This window comes from Ascidia mentula, chromosome 9 (assembly GCF_947561715.1).
Source record: "Ascidia mentula chromosome 9, kaAscMent1.1, whole genome shotgun sequence".
In the NCBI taxonomy this organism is placed as follows: Eukaryota; Metazoa; Chordata; class Ascidiacea; order Phlebobranchia; family Ascidiidae; genus Ascidia; species Ascidia mentula.
The window spans coordinates 14,840,834-14,864,129 of NC_138574.1; the positions used below are offsets into that span (position 1 = coordinate 14,840,834).

Sequence of the window (23,296 nt, forward strand, 5' to 3'; positions counted from 1 at the left end):
TAAAGTGAGTCTCAATCTATTGACGTCATGATTACGTAAACAAGGGGTGACGTCATTCGGTCGTTGTTCTGCGTGAACGTCGTTTGCGATTCGATGACGCAGGTGCCGGTGACGTCACGTTCCAGACAGCCGGGGGAGGAGATCTACGCGACAAGAATGTGTTACAGGTGGCAATTGATTTTTGTATTTTTACCACACTGGGATTCGAACCCACGATATTCTGCATTCGAATCCCCACGCATTTACTCAAATATTGTACGTATCTGGACCTAAACACCGTCACTTACTTCTCTGGATGTGGTAGTAAGACCTGCTTTCTCCCCTTGCTCTTCGTGGGTTCTTCATTCTCTTTATCATGGGTGGCAGCAGTGCTGATCATGCTGATGTCCCTTGCGGCGAATGTGATGTTGGCGGCTTTGGCGCTTGCTACAAATAAAGTGGTTGGTTGGGAATATTTTCGTCAACTTGTTAAAGTTCTCAATTCCCGATATACATACAAGTCACAAGGCGTAAAGCGTAGTTGGGCGAAAGAAGACAATAAAAAACAATTTTTTTCTGCAATCTGCATTGACGTTTTGCGTAAAACCCGATTGAAAACCTTTTGTCACGTTTTTGTCATTGACTATTTCAGAAGGATTTTAGTTTCCGCTTTTGACAAAAAAAATGAGGCTAAAATGCTTCACTTACTTGGTGTAGAAGCAGCCCTAGAGGCACTTGTGCAAGTTTCCGACAAACGTTCTTTTTCTAATGTGGACGGCGGTCGCGTCATCGGGGTTTTCCGAGCGGAGTTGAGGATCGCTTGGATGTTCATCGGTCGATTTCTGTTAAAAAGCAATTTTAAATATTTAGTGATAACAACCATGGATTTGAACAACAACTGCAGACATTCCGTTTCACGAAACAAGCGGATGCAAAACCAAAACGCATTAAGAAATTTACAAATGTTGCCTATCTTGCCCACACAATGTTTGCTGGATATCGCGTATCGTGGTTGGAAAAATCGGGTGGTTTGGTCGTTAAAATAACCGAGACACCTTTCAGTTTTATTCATTTCACCAAACTTACCGGCGTCTTGCTGTTCCTGGTGTAACGAACTCCATTACGCCCGCTTGCGGCGTTTGTTGCGCTGTGTTTCGTCCGCTGGATGGTGTTGTAACTGCACTGACAGGCCTGGACGCAACTGCAATGAAAGAATGCAATTCCCTATGTTCAGAATATAGCTCTGTTTGTTACTTTAAGAGCGACACAACGTCTTGTTGCATATGAGTTCTGTGAACCAACATACAACATGTTGTTACGTGAGTAAGGTTTGTGGGCAGACAGAATTCTTACTCACTTGATTTTCTTGCAACTCGGGCGGCCGAAGAAACACTTTGAGCTTGTTCCTGATAAAATATAGTGGTGTTTGGAGTTCATTGATTAGTTACACAGTATGAACCACACAAAAAAACAGCACGAGTATTTTTTTAACGGTTTTGTTTGCATTGATTGTTTTTTATAAAACCAAAACGTTAAGTTTAAACTGTATGCATTGTAAGTAAACACATTCTGCTCAAAAGAATCTGTTTTAAATTAAGATTTTTATCTTTTTTTGCACAATTTTCGCAGTAAAAAAGCTCGATTATTCTAATAGCACGATGTTAATATTTGACTCATTCACCTTCTGTCTGGCAGCCTCTTCCTCTTCACGTTCAAACCTCTTTAGATCAAACTCAATCTCACAAGCAAGTTGTTTATCAGCCGAGAGGATTTCGTCAACTTCAGCTCTGTATTCCTGCATTACTTCCTGGGAGGGAAATAATTAAACTTTCATCTCTTCAAATAATTTATCTGGGTGGGGAATGTTGTTAATCGGAGTCAGAATTCTCGACAATGTTACGACGTAGAATCTGAAGTGGCGAAAAAAAGTCAGTAATTTTTTTAACTTAATCAAAACGTAGATTTCACGAGGAATACATAAAACACAGCATCGCAATTATCACTTCAACAAGGATGAACTGGATGTCGGCATGCGTTTACTACATTAAACACGCTATCACGTAAAATAAGCAAGAAATATTTTAATGCAAAAGTAAAATCGACGACAACAGTATCGAAGCTCACCTTCAGGTAGAGCATGACGTCATGTACGAGGGGATTTTTTTTCTCCGTCAGCATATTCTTCAACGCTATAATAATGGGGATGATGTTTTCTATCAGGTTTTTCTTCACAACCTGAAATCGAAAACGGGTTTTTATCAATATTCGAGCTTTCCACGAATAATGCACACAGTTGGAAAATCATTCTTTAAACAGTTTATTAATAGGCGAAACAACTTACTTGGGAAATAATTTTCTGTTTCATTTTCTGCTTCATTGCATTTTGTTCCGCTTGAGTGCCGAAAATCTCGTCATCTTCATCACTTTCTTTGTTTTTCAACGATTTCAAACGAATTTCCTGAAACAAACCAAAAGTTTTACAAAATATTTCCACGAAACTCTTTTCCCAATACCAGTTTCTGGTAACTGTATCCGTTTTAGTTTAAAGAAAGTCATGAAGTCAATCCAACAAAATAAGTCTCGTCATGAAAACTTACTTTACAGCATAATATGGAAAGAGCGTCGGTTAAAATGTGTCGAGTTTTATCGTTAAGTGGAATCGACGCCTCCACAAATCCATCTGGAAAGTAAAAGTAACCACGTGTCATGAGATTATGTCGGCAATCGAGTGACAACTTATTTCCACACACAGATCACGTGATTTAATTCATTGTTAGCAAACAATCCGGTTGTCATGACACCGGTTGATCAAACAGAGAAGGAATTTAGCTTCAGTCGTATGTTGTTTAACCGTAACAAGTTTCATTGTACGATGAGGACGTTAATTTTACCCAAAATATCGGAGCAGAGTTTCCCGGTCAAGTTGATCCTGTTTTCATCTTCCAAGTTCTCCAGGAGGAAGGAATATATCTCCATCCTCTTCCCAGACTTCCCGCCTCCCGATAAATCGATCAAACGTTTCTCTCTGCAGGAATCGACATAAACTTACGTGGTTTGAAATCTTGCAAAAATATTTCTGAAGTATCAACAACACCACGAAATAACCGCCGTTCACAGCTCTATTTTGATTATTATTTATTTTATTTTCTAGTTGACGTCAATATGACCACGATACGCTTTTAACGTAAGTGCGTCGGTAAATTATTATTTTGTTGCAACTAACAAGAAAACAATATCGGTCGGGACAAAGCAACTGTCAGTATTAGAGCAGTGTTGGACTGCATGACGAAGACTATATTCAATGTTTTGAATACACAATACACTGCATTGAATCTATATATGAAGTAGGGTGGAAGAACTGGTTGATGATGTCATAATGTAGTCGAAACGTAAAGATCCACTGTATATGAAAGTTGAAATTCACCTCTCTGTTTTAACGAACTGGTGCAGATTGTGTTCGTTGTAAGCGTTGAAATAGAAAATACAGGCGACGAAATTACGATAGAACATATCCCCTGCTATCCCTGGCCCTCTCAGATGTTGTTGGAGTAAACAGTATCTCGCTAGGGACCGAACATCTGGATCGGGATCACAACATGCGAACACGAACTTGAACAGGAGGGATCCCTTCCATTTCACAAACTCTTTCTGGAAGAAGACTTCGTTAAATAAATGTGAATGAGCCAATAATGACCAGTGACCCGCTGGCAGTTGTTTACGGTGTAACGACCTATCAGGACTCATCAGTGCAGCTTGACTGACGATAGTCTATCAGCTAACTAGACACATAGTGTGTTCTACTGTGGATCGTCTCCGGTGGTTTCTACGCATAGTTTGTCCTCTTGCGAATAATAAGTGGGATAGTCTCTGGTTAGTTAGTCGGATAGAACTGATGCTGGTCACCAACTGCACTGATTAGACGAGTTAGGCCGAAACTACGGACAAGACAACTGTCACTTTCCAACATTTCATTTTACAAAATTGATGGTAGCACTGGGAAGCAATTGGTTGCGACCGGCCGCACAGGAGGTCAGGTGGCCACCCGACCGTGCTGGCCGAAACAAAACCATCAAAACTCAAACCTTTCGTGCAAGAACTACTGCACTCACCTTGATAAGATCGCTGATCAAAATCACAGCGTGTTTCCTGACTGTCACAGATTCGTCAGCCAAGCATGACGCCATTTCGGAGAGGTGACTGCAATAAACAGTATTCACTTTATTATGAACAAGGCGTCTATATAGCAAAAAATGTTGGAATTCTTTGGTTTTACTTTTATTAATAATCCACGAATCACAGCACAATTACTTTGTGTCCACAAGACAATAACTTTTATACCAAAAAAATGTGGAAAAAATATTAGCAATCCACAACTAATCGCACAACTCTGTGTGTTGGAGACCTCACACTATAGTTGTTTTAACAATAACTTGTGCCATCAAAAGTTTCAACAAAATCCTTCATAAAAAAGCAGTTTCAAATCTCGTTTGGTTTCTCAATGCAACAAAATACGTTTCAATTTGACATGAACTCACGGGTCAACAAGTTGTGTGTGGAGGATGCACAGATCGGTGAGAACAACCAGTACGTTATTCCTGACAGCTTGGTCTGAGCAAGTCACCATCTCCCGTGCCATAGCGGGTACAACCTTCTTAGCGAGTTGCTCGTTTAGGAAACAGGCTCTACCCAAGTTAACGATGGTGTGAGCTCGAATGTCGGAAGAAATTCCAGTGTTGCGAAACTGAGAGAGCGGCTGGGAAAGTCCCTGACTTGATGGAACTGTGATGAGTAAATGTGGGAGGAAGTTTAAATCAAATATAACCGAAATAATCGATATAACTTTGAACATCACCGTTTGTACTGAGATACAAATGTATACGGGATTGTAATGAATGGAGTACATTTTTTTATAAGTTTTGATGCAAACACAGGTGAATTATTTGATGCAAACGATGATATTTATAAGGCGACGAATGCTGGTAAATAATTACCATTATAAGGATAGAAGAACTACGGTTTTGGTTTAAGCGCAATAGTACATGGGTACTGTTTATACCAAAAACACTTTTATTTCCCCGTTGTAGCCTTCAACACAACTAGGGTTAGTTATAAAAAACATTTTCTCCAATATTATTTCCTACTGCTATTGACCGGGACAGTTTACAACAATACGAACTTAGTTTTCATACCGGCCTCGTCGACCTCTCCATCAGAAGGACTCGTCAGTAGAGCTTGAATTGACAACAGGACACGCCGTGGAACATTTCGGGGCGATCTCTGGGCGGTTTCCCCCACAATGTAAAGATGTTTCACCAACAAATCTTTGTCGAAATTACCCGGTGAAGTTTTCATGATAATCTCGGAAAGCCACGAATCGCTTTGTTTGAGTAAAGTTGAACACCAAATATCCATCGATTTCTAGTGGATGAACATACATGGTTTGGATAAGTTTTTGCGAAGGTTCAAACGATTTGTCTTCAAATGTGCGGTGCCATTTGCATGCCCCCAAACGAAGAGGAAGCTCTCGAAAGCTTGTCTTACAAACTTGCAATGAATTAATCCATAGTTGCCATGAATATTACCAGACAAGCGTATTCATGTAAGTCAGAAAAGCTTGGGTGAAAGTTACTCCATAAAGGAAACAAATATAGCTACCTAAGTACATTTTTTACACGAATGTCCATGTGTTTACTGTAAAACCACGCACAAGTTGCACAACCTTACGGAACTCACCCGCGCTTGCTCAGGATCTTTGCTCTGATCGTTGAGAAGTTTATAAACCGCCTCAAAGTGGAATCCGATCAAATGATGCGAAACCTGATGTTTTGAAACTTCGGACTGGAGTTTGTCTGAAACGGAAAACAATAAAAAATCCTCTCCATTCGCTACTTTAATGTTTTAGTACTGCAGGGTCCACGTATAACTAAATGACTACAGCTTAGCAAAATAATTAAAAAACAGGATTTGTGATCAGTATATCAAGGGTTCGAATCCCGGTGTGGCAAATATCTTATTGTAACGCCTTCTTATTATAGAATTTTGTACAACCAAACTTACCAATGACGTCATCCACTTCGTCACTTTTTAAATGTCCGCCAACTTGTCCGACCGAAGCCACGATATCCATCTGATAAAAACACGTTTGTAAATACGATAATCGCTTGTGTACACAGACGTTAGAGACGATACGCAAGCCTCAAAACCCTTGTTGAAAACTTTACTAAAAGTATAGCGGGATAGAACGGAAAACGCAAATAAAAATGAGTTGCAAGTCATTAAGGTTTTAACATCATGTTCAAGGTCACCTTGGTGGCCACAAGTATATCTGAGTGGATTTGATTTCTCCATTGTTCCACTACTGTCGAGGCGGTGGGGGCATCCCCGAAGTAGAGAGTGAACATTCTGATCAACATCCACGCGCAAGCTGAAATAAATATTTTGTAATTTTTCGCGATCGTAAAATGAGGTTATGTGAAAATTATGGTACTCAACTCTAACTTGCTGGAAAGTTGGTTATTTTCTTTGTAAAAAAATCTTAAAAATTAACCGTTTCTGTCGCCGTTGGCCAAATTCCCGCACAGCTTCTTCAGGATTTTTTTGTTGAGTTTGTTTAAAAGTCGCCACTGTTTGATTATCTTCTGGAAGTAAATTCTGAAGAAATTAAATAAAAATACTAAAAACATATCTTTAATATGGCGTAAGAAATTTAAGGAAATTGCAAAATTCTTCGTTTTTTTAGGATTTTAAAGTGATGGAAAACCTCCTCCTTTCTTAAACAGTTGCCATTGGTTTGTTATTAAGGAGGAAAATAAATTCGATTTAAGACAGATTTTCACCTCATTTGATCTCCATCCTCAGTTGTGAGAAACTTGAGTAAATTCCACGCGAGAATTTCTTTCTCCGAATCTTCCATTACTCCGTTCAATAAAACCTCTTCACATAACTGAAAGTAGGGGGGCACGACAACGTAAACATCAAAAAAGCAAACCAGCAGCATTGTTATAGCGGGTTTGTCCCCAACCTTCAAGAACCAGTGACGCATCTTGTCTCTAACAAAATGTTATAACTACGAAAAAGTTGACCGATTTTTAAGACGATTTAGCTTGCGTTATGCGATAATTGCTTCAGTGAAACAGCTATAAGGTCAATGGGTGTATCAGGGAAATAATATTTTCCAATGTATATGCCACAACATGAAAACGACGCACCGTTTTGGAACCTTTGCGATAGTGGATTTAAGCAGTAAAAAGCGATAAACCACTGCAGCAAAACGATTGTGAAATGTTACAAGAGCAAAGATGCGTTGTATGTAGTTAACCGCACCTCGACCACAAACGAGCATACATTGCAAAGAATCAGTTTTAAAGAGGATAACAGTTAAAATTGTAAGGAATCTGTTACCTGCACGCATTTCTCCTGCATTGAACTTTCAACATCAGCTATGGATGGTAACATACACTTCACCCAAACTTCCTGGACGTCACTGCTCTCTGGATAAGCCTGTTATAATTTATGTTGTGATGGTTTTTAATTTGATTCAACAAATTGCGCTTTAGTTATGTTATCTCTGTTACTACAGTAATTTATGGATAAACTATAATTTAGTGTTACTCTGCCAGGGCAAAACCTTACTTTAGTTAAACTGAAAGAAAACTAACCCTTAACCGAGGTTTGACAAATCCAGTCCAATGTTATATCCGAGTTACTGATAAACTAACGTTAATTAATTCTTTGAGCTGAAGGCATCAGTACTGTTTGGTGTGGTTATGGACAATCCTGCCAGCCATATACGGCCATAGGCAAAGACTTCCACCACAAATTGCAGCTCACAGAAATCATATTATTGGCATTAGGCTTATTTATTTAACTTTATTTAAACTTGTCACTAACCATTAACACCGCCGTTACGCTTTGCACAGCCAACTTCCTCACACTTAACAATGGATCCAAACATCTGGACTTCAAAATATCCAACGCTTCTTTAGTGACAGCTATGTAGCCGTTACATAATGACGCTTCTAGGGTTTGAACTGCCGTCCTTCTCACCGCTACTTTCCCCTCCGAACATCTCGGTGTTAACAGTGGAAGAAGACTGGATGCTGGAAACACAAGATTTGGCAGAATGATTAAAATGAAATCGCCATTTTAGGAACAACATAGTTTCTTTATTAGGGAGGCTTTGGGAATTTACCTGGTGAAAGTGTTTATAACAATAATTCAAACAAACTTTAGTTGCATCAAGCAATGCCATTAGATTTCCTCCACAAAAAGTTATGTTTTTAACATCGGAATTTAACAAAATGTATCAACAAAAACACAAGAAAATATATGATTTCCCGCTGGAAGCAACAAGTGTTCAGCTCTTATACTTACATGGAAAACTTCCACCGAACAAAGTTCGTCTCGATTGTCCGCTAGATGGCGCTGGTGTTACAACCTCGCTTGCCGACACCCTACGTCACAATAATCACGTGTTTTCAATCACGTATTGTGCAATACCAGGTTTAAAGCAAAGTGTGGATATAAGAATAGTAATTGAATAGACCAGATGTCAATACATGTGTTAGTGGAGGCTGTTTCGTTTCGGGGTAAAAGAAAAAATTATTGTAAGTTAAAACCAGAGGACCGCAACGCCATACCGGTTAGAATTCAACGGCTTTTGTGTCTTTAAATTTACTCTCTAACTTAAGAAACCTCACCCAGTATACGATAACACAATGGTTTATTATTTAGAGTAATTTCAAACGTTCCAGTTTTTTACTTTCATCCTTGGTTAAACCCGGGGGGTTTTACTGTTTGAAAAATCTGCGACTAACAAAAACATACATAAGGTAAAAGTAACAGGGAAAATACCCCTACAGCTTAGACAGAAAGGAATATTTACCTCCCGCTTTCGCAACCAGAGGTTGTGAGATCGAGTCCCTGCACAAGCGTGGCGAAAGCATTTGTTGAAATAACTTGACGCTTAACAATCTCAGCAAGAACCAACAAAGCCCGGGATCGGACGGTTGGAGCAGGATCGGTGAAGTTGTTTACAACGATCTGTGATGTGAATGTGGAATTTATTCGTCAGTAAATCGCAAGAAAACGGTAAACTTAACCCACGAATTGCTAACCACGTGACATTAATCTTTGTTACTCTAACAACTTTAAACAGAAACAACATTTTTTAAGAATATCAACTTTTGTATCGTTTAACTGGCACATACGACATGACAAAAAAACATTACTATGATGAAACCTATCTGGATAGCAGATGAAACGTCGGTCAATAAAAATGTACGTTTATTTGTGCCAGAAGGACAGAATATTAAAAAAAAACATGACGAACACTGTTGATTCGTGAAAATCATGCAACAAATGTTTACCAAGCCTACCTGTAGAATGTAAGCAGGCAAAAGGCATGGCACCAGTTCATCAGGTACTTCCCCGTCTGCGTCACTAAACTCTGGTTGATGCAACAATAATTCACCAATTACAGCCATCGCTGAAGCTCTATAACCGACCTATATAAACAGTTGTGTCAGAAGAATTACATCAATATAAATGTTTTCCTTTATAATCTTTTTTTTACCCTTGCACAATTGGCAAGCAGCTCCAACCATTTGATGAACTCTGCATAAATTTTCGCTGGAAGTTTTCTCAGTATACAGGTGACTCGCAGCGCCATCTGGTGTTTAAACTCAGATCTGTCCGGTGACTAAAAGAAAAATACAAATATATTCTGTCGTACATTTCTTAATAGGTGAAGATTTGTCAAAACCTTAAACCAGTGATTCTGAACCAGGGGTCAATAAACACCAGGGACATTTTAGACTATTTTCAGGGATCTACTGTCAGAACTTAAAGCCTGACAACCCCAACATTAAATCCATAAAAGTCATGTTTAACAAACCAACCTGAGCAATAACATTATGCAGGAACTCCACGACAGCTTCCTGCACAACTTCTCCGTGTTTATTATGCACCGATGAAACCAATAGTTGCACTGCATCAGCTCTGTGCATGAAAGCACGCGGAACAGTGCTTGACGTTGGACTCACGCCGTGTTTCATTGTAAAAATTGGCATTAGAAGTTCAAACACCAGTGGTGACACCTAAAAATGTAGCAAGGTAATTAGTTTGCCATGAATTTGTTAGAACCAGGCAAAGGCAGCATTAAACAAAAGCTTAACACCCTATACATGCAAATTAACTATCACAGCCAGATTAAAAAACACTCAACAGATCTTAATTTTCATAAATGTTTCGTTTGATCATTTCAACAATGCATGAATACCTGGGCTGGATTTTTGGAAATAATAATTTGCAGTGCCTTGTAAACAATCTGGTCTGGAATGGACATTTCTTCAGGTTCTCTTTAAAAAATCACACATTATTTTATTCTATGCTGTTGTGGTTCCTAAAGTTCACAAACAAATTGTTTCAACAAGACTTCAGTCACCTTTCAATCGATGAAAAGGTGGTTTCCCCGAAGTATTTGCTGATATCAACCAAGCCCTAGAAGAAATTGTCAGAATATTAGAACAAATCCATCCTCACAACACACAAAACTAATCACTTGCCTCAACGGTTACTTTTAGTGGCATTGGTTTATTTTTAAATGCAAAAGTTTGCACAAAATAACAGAAATCTTGAAGAGTATCCGTTAAGTTTCCAACCAACTTGACGGCTTCATTGGTTGTAATTTCAATTTCATCGTCAACCTCCATTTCTTCATCATTAGGCTGTGAATGGGACTGGAAAAATTTGACAAAATTTATGCTCTTTGTGGCTTGATTCCTTAGGTTTTACTTTACAACTATCACTGAAATCGTATCCAAACGTTTTATTAAAGTAAAATTTGTCTTGGCATTATCAGTGTAAATACTATTGTACTTGCATGTTGTTAAACATAAAAAATTAAAGTGTAACTTACAGTTCTTGTTGGTCTTTGTGTGTTTTTGGATTGCCGCTTTTGGTTCTGGGTACGGTTTGAAGCAGCAGCAAGTTTTAAGGCGTTGATGCTTTTCTCATAAATAACTTCATGGAAGAATAAGAATGTGTCGCCCCCTGATTAAAAAAAACATTGATTCATGACCAAAGAATCACACGTTTTAGCAATAACTTACTCAGTTTAATCAAGTCATAATTTATTTTAATCATTACTTTTTTCATTGAACAATAATGGCATTACTTGCTGCCAAACTGTCTTGATTAAACATAACGTTCCAATGTTAACAAACCTTGTTCTTTCATAAGAATGAATGACAAGTGAGCAGCATAAACCGCTCTCTGCTTTTCAAGAAAGGTTGATTTTCTCTGTAAGCCTTCATGGAGGAGATAAAATATCCACACTTGTAATGTTTTAATATCAATCTTGTTGTGCTTCAAGGTGCTCCATAATGACTGAATTTGGAACATAAAATGAAAAAATATTAAACTGGATTCTAAATTAAGGAAAACCAACTAATTCCATTATAACCAGTTTTACTCACAGAAAAGCATGGCACAAAATTGTTGGATTATTTCAAAGAAAAACAAAGTTTACTTTTATGCAATACAGAAAAATGCATACTATCACATCACAAATCAGAAGCTTACTGATTTATGTATAATTCAGGCCATAATGCATGTAACAGTTTCATACAGATAAACGACTTAGTTAAGTTCACATGTCAACATTGACTGTATTATGAAACTAGCCTCTTATTGTCAGGACCAACAGTTAAATTGTGGAACTTACTTCTGGTTGGTAGCTTAGTTCCCTGATTGATCTTATCAGTTTGTAAAACTTGGTGTTGGACGAAGCATCGAAATTTAAATCAAAGATCGGATCTTCCAAAAACTCTGCATTGCTCGTAATTTCAACAAAATCTGAAAATAACAAGTAAAATTGAAAGATTACTTAATTTAGGACTAAAATAACCGCTTACCATCTGATATATCGTTGAACTGAAAGTCTCCACACAAAATATCCACTGCAAATTGAATTGTCATTTTGCCAACAATAAATTACATCTGGAAGAAAATAAAAATAAGAACAAAAATATTCTCTCAACAAAAAATTTCCCGCCAAAATGCTACGATTTTTATGCGCAATTTGCAAAAATTTTCACGAAGTCATTGAAAAAAATCTGTGCAAATCTTTTAATCCACAAGGACAACAATTCATTTAACTTGATTTGATGTTTAAAAAAAGTAATGTTTATTGTCTCACAAGCATGCAATGTAAATAAAACTGTAGTTGCCTTGTAAAACTATCGAACTATATCTGGGGATTACCCAATTTCTTGTAATTCCAATATTTTTCATAAAAAAAGGTATAAAGCAACTTGGTCAGAACTGGCCCTTCAGATACTTTACTGATTCGCCCAAATCGCCCGGCGCTTAAAAAAGGGACCCCGCAGTTTGGCGGGGTGATTAAAAATTTACTTATTTTGGAAGTAAAATATTTCTTGGATTGGGTGTGGAAAATATTCTACACAATGCGAATGGCCACGCCACCATCAACGCTTCAAACACAGATTAAAACACATAAGAAAAAAAAACAACTTGTAGCATCGCCTGTAGAGGCAATAGATTTCTGTGTATCAATTTACCTTTGGAAAATTGTCTCCAAAAAGAGGATAATAAATTTTAAAGGCAGACAAGCTTGTCATAACTCTACGGAGCCATAACGGAGCGTGAAAGAGACACAGGTGGCTCCAAAGCCTTGGGTTTCATACGTTTGGGTTAGAGGTAGGTACTGCAACGTTGTACGAGATTAAATGTCACACGTAACTTCCTGTAAATCCTCCAGTATAACTGACGCATTTCCGGATGCTCGGACATGAAAATAAGCGGATGGAAGGAAAATAAATGTCCTTTTGTACGTAAATAATATTTAGATGTTTTGTAAACTGACAACGTATAAATGTTGATGCTTTATTCAATGCGATGGAACGCTCGCGCTATAATGGGGAAATGTTTTGTTGGTAATTTTGCTGCAAATAACTGCGAGAATATTTTGGTTGTTCGCAGATTTATTGGAGATTCGAATTGTTCGATTTCAAGATAAACAGTTAAAATGTGCAAAGTTGGTCGCCTGTTGCAAGCTCTATCTCTCCTGTGTTTGGTCGCTTGGAGACAAACCTTAGGTGAGTAAATGATTCTTTCCAATATCGTGATGACATTAACATAGGCATATTGACTTGTTGTGAAAATGCAACAAACTTTAACATCTCTTTGTGGTGAAAATCAGCGGTGGAAATAACGAAGGCAGTCATTCAAGGTAATGCTTGGCTGGAAGGACAGGAGCAATGCAACGACACAAGAGTAGAAGGTATTGGGATTAACTTAAACTTTATACCAGTGTCAGGGCGGATCCAGGGGGGGGGGGGGCAATCACTCCCCTTGGAATTGTTAAAACATCGAGAAAAAAAAACTGCAGAAGCAGTCAATAACGTTTTCCTGATACTGATTATTGTTTATCATCGGTGTGTTTGTCCGGCGCTGCACATCTACCGACCAAAATGGTTAATTACGTCATGAATGGTTGAGATTCTGTCCGCAGTCTTGTGCACTAACTCGAATCAACAACTTTTATTTTTGTTGTGCAGATAGGAGAAAGTCTATTGCCATTAAATGTATTGGAAGCTTTGCAGGTGAGCTTCTGCGGACTGAAATAACGAATTTTAATAGTAGACATGCTCCTTGGTTTCCGCACAAACAGAGTTTTTAAACTGTTTTGTATCATTGTCTTGTACGCAGTTGTCTATAAGTCGTCAGTATAATACAGATTTCCAAACGAATAAAGTCTAAAAAAACAGGTTTTAATTTTTTTAAGGCCCAACATGCAGCTACGTATTCGATACAGAAAAATGCTACGATGCAAAAACGGAGCGGCCTTCCTGGTTTGTAATTTGTCACAGTAAGTTGCTTGAAATAAGATACAGAGCATGTACGACACGTTCTTCCTTGTGGGAGCATGTACGTAAGTCCTCGACAACGACACGTTTCTCCAGACATGTAATTGAAAGCTCAGAAAAGTTTGGAACCACTGAAATTACATATTAGGTTTTCCCTGAAGGTCAGATATGATTGAAGGCGGGATATCGAAATATCGAAATGGTGGTCTGCCCCGCACCAGAGTCACTTTTAACGAAAAAGTGCCCTCAAGAGAAATAATGCGCAGGAGCGAGGACCTTTTTTAACGGAGATCAGATTAGACACAGCCTTTAGGATAGAAATCCTGTCCAGCATAGAGGGTTAAGGCAAACGGCGATGTTCATTAGTCCATTTTGCTATTCATGGCCACCCTAGGCGGCCAGAGGCCCAGGTGCCTCTTACCGAATGCACTCCATCTCGTGGGGTATGTTAACACAGTTTTGTTCGGCTCGTTTCCGCATGCCATTTGCGTGTTTTGTTGACAAGCAGGGTCCAAAGTATCTTAATCGTTTTTGTAGTGAGGCCACGAGGCATAAAAGGTTAAAAGTTTGTCTTATCAGAATGTGGACTTAAGGGAATCAATGAATGGAATCATGTTTGCAAGCACTTGTACAAAAGGTTCAGAATATCGTACCGCGAAGAAGGTATGAGTATATTTGTTCTTATAATGCTACAGTAATGTAGAACAATTTCGGTCACCATTTATCAACACGTTTGTGTTCGCCAGGCGGAAACCTGACCTTTACTGTTCTTCCATGCTCTGACGAAGGTAACGGTTATTTTCAGTATTATATATCTCTATTATCCAGGGAAATGTTTATTGTCCATGCAAACTAACCGATATTAGGAATATCTTGGCGTTATGAACTATTGAATTTCTTTTCTATTTATGTTGATTGTGACTGAATTCAATTCAAAATGAATTCATTTTTTTTTAATCCCCGATCAGTAAAACACCGAGAATGATGAGCAAGATAATTTTATGATTGTAATTAAATGGAAAATCCTGATATATTTTATTCACGATATTTTTTGTTTACGATATTTTTTATTCACGATATTTTTATTCACGATATCTTTTGTAGAAGTGACAAAGCGTTTGGAGATTGGTTTGGCGTCATTTCTTCAACCGAATATCACAAAAAATGCAACGAGTCTTTTGGATGACCTAAATAAGTTCCAGGATTCCATATTCGGTTTTGCGTCCTCCAGGGCAGAAGAGGACGAAGTCGGCAACCTCTCTGTTCCTGGCGTTGCCGAAATCGAATATGGAAAAGTCGCATCTGGCCCTCACAACTTTCCTGAGAAACCTGACTCCACTCAACTGCTGGCTTTTAACTCCAGTATCGGTGACGTCATCACACGTAAGAAGCGAGCTATAAAGTTGGTGGTGTTCGTTTTCACCAAATATTTCTTCAACCTCGACAAAATGATACCTTTCTACTCCCTTTCTCCCTCGGCTTCAACGTCATTCTGGCAAACCGGCAACATCACAAAATATCAGCCCAGTGCAACTGTTCCTTACCTCAGTGTGAATGTCTTTTTCCCTCCGGATGGGGAAATAGACGCAAGTGTTTCGTTTGCTGTGGACATGAGAGGTAAAATGAATGTTACGCAAAATAGTTTTTTCTTGTTTTACCGAAGGATCACTGCTTTTCTTTTAAAAAAAACTTCATGATTTTCGGGGCGGTCACTATTATGCCCTAAACGTATTGTTATTGCGACGTTTCCTGGCGGTTAATATAAGAATCTGAACCATTAACTGCAGAAGGCCTGGCGATCACTGCCCTTTCCGTAAAAACACACCCCATAAAGCACCTGCTGATTGAGGCGATTTTGATTATTTTAGTGTTAATTCGAATTCTAGGGGGGTCAAATTGGCCCCTGTATTAAATAACGACACAAAATTCAACGTTGCTTTAATTTCCAGATGACACCACAGTGGAATCGGTGGGGATACCGAGTTTGTTCAAGATCTACAGATCATGGTTCGAGTTGGTCGAACACGATTTCGTCTGTCAACGGTTGGACGTGAACCTCACATTCTTCACATCTGATGGTTGTACGAGCAAGTCTGTGAACGGTGTGGTGACGTGTTCGTGCGACAGAACCGGGATGTTTACTGTTGTACCTCGGATCGTCGCACGAGTCAGACCGGAAGGAATTAGTGTGAGTGGAAAACAACAAAACAAGATATTTTGAACACGAACACCAAAGCTAGTATGCTAGGCATACAGCAGGCGTTTTGAACAACGCTGCGTTCGTCATTCAAATAGTCTGCTCTATTTCTAGCGTACTAGCTTTGGTTTTCTTCTTAAAATAACTTAACCCAAAATTTTTGAACCCAACAACAAGATATATTTCCGAAAATAAATTCCATGTCCGTTTCTGGATAATATGAATAAGGAATGTATGGTTAAGTGATAAAGAAACAAATTAGGAAAACTGTAACCGATTCTTTTACGTAAAACGACACCAACATGTTAAATCCGGTGCAACCCCCCCAAATAAATATGATTTCTATGCTTGCTTCCAGACCATTCTCTCTCTTTTTCTGGTGCTGGGTTTGGTTTTCCTCCTCGTCACAATATTAGCACTCGTTGTTATGAAAAGTCGGGTCACTACTGAGCGAGTGGTTGCGCAAATCAACCTGGTGACGTCACTGTTCTTTCTACACGTCATCATCTTGGTCGAGAGCCGAGGATCCCAGGTCAAACTGTCGTGCGAGGCGACAACCTTCTTCACTCACTACTTCATACTAACAACAGGTGCGTTCAAACCAGCAGTGTTTTTCAGTTATCACGGCCACCTTTTTGTCAAATCATTAAACAAACTGACCCCGCGTAACATTTACCTTGCACTCATCGGACAAACCTAGTTCTACCTTTCTTTGAATGAAATGATGTTGTTATGGGAAGATCACAACCCAAAAATTATCTGAAATTGAACAGACATCAGTTCAGTTCTCACCATCTCTCTACAGCTTGCTTCGCCCTCATGGAATCATTCACCATCCTTATCACCATGACAACCAGAAGCCTCCGCTTCGTTAAACTCAACAGGTTCCGCTTTATCGCACCATGTCTAGTCGCGGGGTGGGGGATTCCCCTGCTGATCGCCGTGACCGTGGCGGGCTCGAGTATTTCTTCCGGAAATTACGTACAGTCCCGCTATGGGCTCGGTTATGAGCGCTGTTGGATGCGTCACGGTTTGACGCCCCTCCTTGCCGGGGTGATCGTTCCTATAGCAACCGTGTTCGCGGGATGTTTCGCTACCTTCGCTGTTTCCATGGTGATGGTTCGTCGCGCGGTTAACGGAGCTCCGCCGGACGGGGAAGTCCCGCCCCCGGCTACTGTGTATGACGAAATAACGGTGGATGACGTGGATCTGAGTCACGTGATGAGGATGCTGGTGGAGAACGTGACCGTGTGTTTAGTTTTAATGACTGCTTGGACATTGTACTTCATGCCAGGTATGATTGCATACAATTGTACCACGTATCCGATCTCATATCGTTCTACGTCACACACAGTAGGTGGCGTCATAGTCAATATATTGTAAAGAACCTTTTGCCACTAATTTAATGTTAATATTAAAGAATATTTTTTTGTAGGAATTCACAACCTTGACGTCACGCAAGCTAGATTGTACGTCACAATGGTGGCTATTGGCTTGCATGGAGTCATTGTGTTCATAGTCTACGTCATATTAAGCCGAGATGTTCGTACTGCCCTCTGCTGGAAAGAAGCGAATTATCCTGAGCGGTACGACCTCTACTGGTACGGACCATACATGCAAAATGATTCATTGATTTCTATGGAGAATCCAACGGTGGCTTTGTGATACATTAACGTCGCCACCACATGATCCCACAAGAAGTATTTTGGCAATTAGTCCATCCTGAGTTGAACTAGCGATTTTTTTTTCAGTAGTAAATGTAACGTATCTATGTTGGCGTATGTGCCCTGACAAATAAGAACATTATTGACAATCTAAATCCACCATAGCTTGTGCATTAAAACACTTTTTCTATCACCAAAATTATCGCAATAGGTTTTGCATTGTACATATTGAATCATCGTTCTTGTAAATATGTGACACAAATACCGTGATTTCGTCTCCAGTGTCGGTCTTATTGTTATTTCTAACACGCATGCATTATATAGACATGCCTTTTTATGGCAAGGTTTACTTGCTTCGCAACCAAAGCATTCCTGTGATTATGACGTATTCTCCCACATGATCACGTGATACCACAACCGCTCCACGCTTGGTTGCGCACAGCTGATAACAATCAGTAGTTGCGGCGAAATTTGGTGCCGAGTCCACTGGGAGCTCACGGGCAACTGCAAGTGACGCAGTCAGCAGCTAGATTGTGATTCATGCTGGTGGAATCGATACATAGGACGCACGCCCAAAGGATTTGCGAAATGTTAAGCTTGTGCTTGTGTAGTCGCATAGCTTTAGATTTGCTTCAAGATTTAACAAAGTTAATTTTTGTAAACAAAAATGTTTGCACAAAGTTGGCAGTTCGGCAAGATTAAATATATATTAACATCGTTAAATCTGTCTGAAAGTTTGTGAGCATTTAGTATGGTCACTTTGACCTGTAGGTAACATTTTGACATTTGTGCAAGGTCTACGTATCAAAGTTGTAAACACAGTGACGTTTGGTTTGTTGACATTATGAAATACCGTGACCTTTGAAAAAAGTCAACTTACGTAAACAAGGTTGGAATAAAAACATTTCCAGCGATATTTACAAGAAACCCGCGCAACAAAATTTGTAGGAAGGTTAGGGTCTGAATCAGACGCGACTGGAGTTGTTCAAATCACTCAAGTCGACTGGCAGAATGTCGTTAAAGTCAACAAGCACCAGGCGTTCCATTATTCAACCTACAACCATTGTTGCGTCACGCGTCGTTCTCCGTTGTTTCGTCATAGACTAGTTTCCGCATTTCCTTGTGATTCATCAAACGTTTTAGAGAAAGATATTTTCAGGTTTGGTTTCGTTGAGTTTCCTAGAAGTGATTGTTGCAGTGCCCAAGTTTCGAACGCACCTATTGTTGTCCATTGTTTGAAACCGCGATTAACAATTAGACGACAGATTGTGGATCGCTTGTCAGGTTTTCATGTATTGAGTTATGTGTTGTAAAACCGCAGTAAACAAATAACTGTGTACCAGAGAAACTGGAACTAGCGTTGCTGTCAAGCCCTTGTTCAAGTTGTACGATGTGAAAGTGATATTAGGGAGTTTATTCATTGTGTGTGTAAATACGAAGTAGCTAATGTGAAAGTGAATATATATTGACTTCACGAATAGCGCAGTTTCGTGTTTAAACTTTAAATTTACGATGGTGGCAACAGTTCATGTAATCGAAGCAAGAAAAGGTGCTCGTTCCTTGGCAGTATTGGATCAAGGGGGCAGACTTGCAAGTACGGCGCGCATTTATTGCTTTGAAGTCCAACGTGAACTTGGATAAAGTGTGATGTGATAACAATGCAAGTTTAAGTTGGCACTTTTCGACTTAACCTAACGCTGTGTACAGCGATGCCATGAACACAACATTCCGACATCGCAATAAAATGAGACATCAGCAGACAAAAGTGCCTGCGTTAATTGCTGGAGCAAAACTCGCGAACTTACAGCGCAAACTTGTCGTAATAATGGGTTACGCGTAACTGTTGGAGCGTGACGAAAGTTCGCGTGTTCTCACTTAGCGCGTTTCCTCCCAAAACACCTTTACTCGTTTGGTATTGCTTTCAGCTAAGTGTCGTATGTGACTGCGTTATTGTTGTGATAGTTTGGAGTTTTTGGTTTTAAGGTTGGGATGAGTTTGTAGTTGATGTTGTTGATAGTTTGTAAGCATGCAATTTACTTACATTATCATTTCATGGCCGATATCAAATATCAATCACACCATCAACATGGAGATCTGTATGTTGTATGTAAAGAAAATACATCTATATGGAAACATCTCAAAAGCGGTGAAGTGGAAATCGTTGTGATCATAAACCTATAGAATGGGGAGCGATTCCCGGAGTCGTTTAATATGAATTTCAAGAAGTTGTTTCCAATTTTCAACCAATTAATATAATGCGTTTGTATACATCTATAATTCTATAACCATTGTTACGTTCCCAACTTTTAAACCAATAGTTAAAGAGCCCAAACGCGCGCTGTTTCTATCTGAGTCGCGTGCTGTCGCATTGTAAAGCGATCGCGTCGTGGTTTTATGGTAATTTGGCTTTACGGCTCCCAATGCAAACAATTACTCCATCGTTTCTGCACCTCGGGCTTCGTAAACACAAAGTAAAGGTAGAAGGCAAGTCAACTTAGCTGATAGTTTTTCCTTGCAAGTTATATAGGTTTTCAAGTATTCTGCGAAAGTTTTTTTTTCATAAACGAAGTTTTTGATTGAAACCAACTTACTTGCGTGAAACCGCACTTTTTGTCAAATACGTGCGAAGTTTAGTTTGAAAGTAAAGTTGTTGCAAAGTAAGGGAGGAAGTCTTCATTGACTTTAAAAACTTCCCTGAGCTGACGGAAAGTTTCTCAATATTGCGGGAGAATGGACGATAATCGATCCCCTCCCCATTACCAGATTACCCGCAATTTAATCGCACTAAAACGCCGCCGATAAGTGGTTCTATCGCCACTACGCTATGATGAGGGCCAAGTATAGTTTCAACAACCAGTTGTTAGCCGTGCTGTCGGCTATGACCAGTTGTATGAGGGTTTTCGGTTTTGCAAGAGACAGAATGAGCTACAGACATCTTCTGTCTCACGCAAGAAGTTATTTAATTTAAACTTAGTTTCGTTTGTGATGTCATGAACCTTTGTGATGTAATGAACCTTTATGATGTCGTGAACCTTTATGATGTGTATGGTTGAAAGCAGTTCGACTTGACATTCACTTTACATTGATTTATTTGCTTCGGGTATTTTGAAACTTGAAGGGTTTAATTTAGTTATCCTTTGAGTAAAAATGACCAAAAAATCCCCGAAACTACGATTGTACTTTTTTTAATTTAGTTACTTAGAAACGGCAACGTTTTTTTTATTAAAATGATAAATTTAGCACAAAAGTGGGGAGCTATATTCTCAGTAAAGCTCTGTTAAAGCTAGTGAAAAACCTACAGATGAATTCCATTTCCTGGTTCTTCACGCGAGTTGGCAGGTGGCATGCGCCCAAACCAACATCGGAATAAACTACATTTCCTGGAGAGGGGACGAAAGCCTTTTTCTCTTAGAGTTTGTTGTTATTCACAGGTTTTGGGTTCATGTTAATGGTTCTGAGGAACAGACAGGGGTTGCTGGGGTTTGCAGATTATTTTAGTTCGACTCTGTTGGTTATGTAATTAGGGAATTTCCCTACCGAATTCAGCACAATTAATAACTTGTTGAAAGTAATGGCTTTGCAAATACATAGGATTTTATAAAATAGTAAGTTTGTTGTCGGAAAGTTGGAGAGTATTAGAGATAAAGGTAAGAGCTGTTCAGTGGAATTGTCTCTCTCAAAATTTCGTGCACGCAGGTTACGTGATGATATTATTTGTTGTTTTAATTGACTATTAAAAATGTATCCTTCATAACTTTCCCGTGCCGAAAAGCTGTCAAAAAGTTGTCGTTTGTTTTTACGCCGGCAGACAGCGGAAGTAGTGGTTGCTACAGAAACCATCGAACTATTTTACTGAGAACGTCTGCGTAGACTTTCTCCTTAGCCTGTCTTGCCCATCTTGCCACTGTAACCATAACAGACGCAAGTCTGAGGTCGGCGCGTGTTCAGGTGCAAGATTGTGTTTTGGGTGAAAACATGGATGTTACGCCCGAAACATTAGCGCTAATTTTTTTTGGTGTTCACTTACACGATGCAGGTCATAGTGCGTGGCATGGGGTCAAGCAGATATCTTCTGATCACGCGGTAATGCACCTGATAGGGTGAATTATTATGCTTAAATTTGCGTGAAATTAGGGATCACACGCATATTTTGGTACAAAGTTTTTGAGGAATGCCGGGTTTTTATGGCAAAGATGACCCACAATGCAGAAAACATTGACCTGTTTCAATTGTTCATGATATTTCGGCAGTAACAGTTCAATTGATTGTGGCAAAAAAACTACATTTGTTAAAAATGTTTTCTGTCGCACTCAGTTCAAAATACATTCATGTGTTCGTTCACCCGGAAAACCCATGGTCATAACCCACAGCTTATTTGCTTTTGTTGACGTAACCCCTAGAAAAGAGTGGGCAGTGACAATTTCAAATAACGTTTTGACCTTGAAATGTTTTTGTGAGTTTGTGTTTGGTAAAACTGTTTGAATTTTGATAAGTTGACGCAAATGTACCCCATCCCTCTATACGTAGCATGAAACTAGACCAACTTCAACAAAACAGCTATTGGTTTTGAGGTGTTACCACCGCATGGTTGTATTTAACACTCACCATCAACTTGTACATTTTTTAACTGGCTTCTGTTAACAGTCGTTGAGATTTAATGTTGAGGTTTATGAACGTTGTAAGAAAGGCTTGCGGGGTGATCCCGTCAACGTTTTTGAAGTGGGCTATTTTAGTGACGCGCGGCGGTAGTGACGTAACAAAGCATGCCCGCCTCCCACTTGTTGGAAGCAGAATCACCGGAGATTCAAAACATAAGTTAGTTTGTGTGTCAGTTAAGCGTTAGTCGGGTTGGCAACAATCCGCAAAGTTCGCGTCGTGGCGTTAAAACATTGGGTTGTCAGGCAGGTTTGTGACGTAATCGGTTGTCAAGGGTGATTTGTGGCAAGGGTTGCATTGATGTTGGATTTGATGTAGAATTGATTTGGGGAAAGAAATCGGGGGGTTTCATTCGTTTATTTGTTACTTCTTAGTTTACATCCCAGCATGACAAAATGTGGAAGCATTAAATGAAAGCTGTTTTGCGTCATTTTCAGAAAAGAGAGGCAGCTTATAGACCTGTAGCCATTGCAGCAGTCGTAGAAAAGAACTGCATTGTCACTGCACGCTACACACATACAACCTTAGAAACAGCAAAAAAGGCAGCAAATCACAACCGTTGTATATCGAAAAGCATGTTGGTTTATCCACTGTAATCTTTGTGAATATATCTAAAAAACACTTCCTTCATAATAACCGGAGCGCGTACATAACGTGTGTGACGATGAAGCGGAAGTTCCTTACTCCGTGGTTCTCTGCTGTACGTTACATGCAGCACGGTTGTCGGTTGGAGAGCTGGGACATGCAAATCATGATTCCATGACGACAATCTTACCCTTTCTGATATTTCCCATGACTTGACAAGCGATTGTGCGTCGTTTGAGGCGATTAATTGCCTCACTTCAGAAAGATTTAGTCGGCTTTGCTGCTGGATAATCTTTAGTTAGAGTGCCCTAAGTCATGAAGCGTAG

At 39.4% G+C, this 23,296-nt stretch overlaps 1 protein-coding gene across 1 annotated transcript; it reads right to left on the reverse strand.

Moving 5' to 3' along the window:
• Nucleotides 1-24: 24 nt before the first annotated feature.
• Nucleotides 25-11,958, reverse strand: LOC145913553 (condensin-2 complex subunit D3-L-like). Its single transcript, XM_083001266.1, has 33 exons — nucleotides 11,895-11,958; nucleotides 11,705-11,835; nucleotides 11,205-11,367; nucleotides 10,898-11,031; nucleotides 10,545-10,718; nucleotides 10,424-10,479; nucleotides 10,259-10,337; nucleotides 9,879-10,076; nucleotides 9,554-9,679; nucleotides 9,357-9,485; nucleotides 8,864-9,021; nucleotides 8,353-8,432; nucleotides 7,870-8,078; nucleotides 7,381-7,479; nucleotides 6,816-6,922; nucleotides 6,527-6,630; nucleotides 6,285-6,403; nucleotides 6,037-6,106; nucleotides 5,713-5,828; nucleotides 5,169-5,397; nucleotides 4,515-4,758; nucleotides 4,089-4,176; nucleotides 3,404-3,627; nucleotides 2,871-3,004; nucleotides 2,577-2,659; nucleotides 2,321-2,437; nucleotides 2,104-2,214; nucleotides 1,661-1,786; nucleotides 1,337-1,385; nucleotides 1,066-1,180; nucleotides 688-821; nucleotides 288-426; nucleotides 25-143 (listed from the first exon to the last, which is right to left on the reverse strand). Exons 1-33 carry the CDS (start codon nucleotides 11,956-11,958, stop codon nucleotides 53-55), a joined length of 4,200 nt encoding a protein of 1,399 aa, XP_082857392.1. The 3' UTR covers nucleotides 25-52.
• Between the last annotated feature and the right edge of the window lie 11,338 nt (nucleotides 11,959-23,296).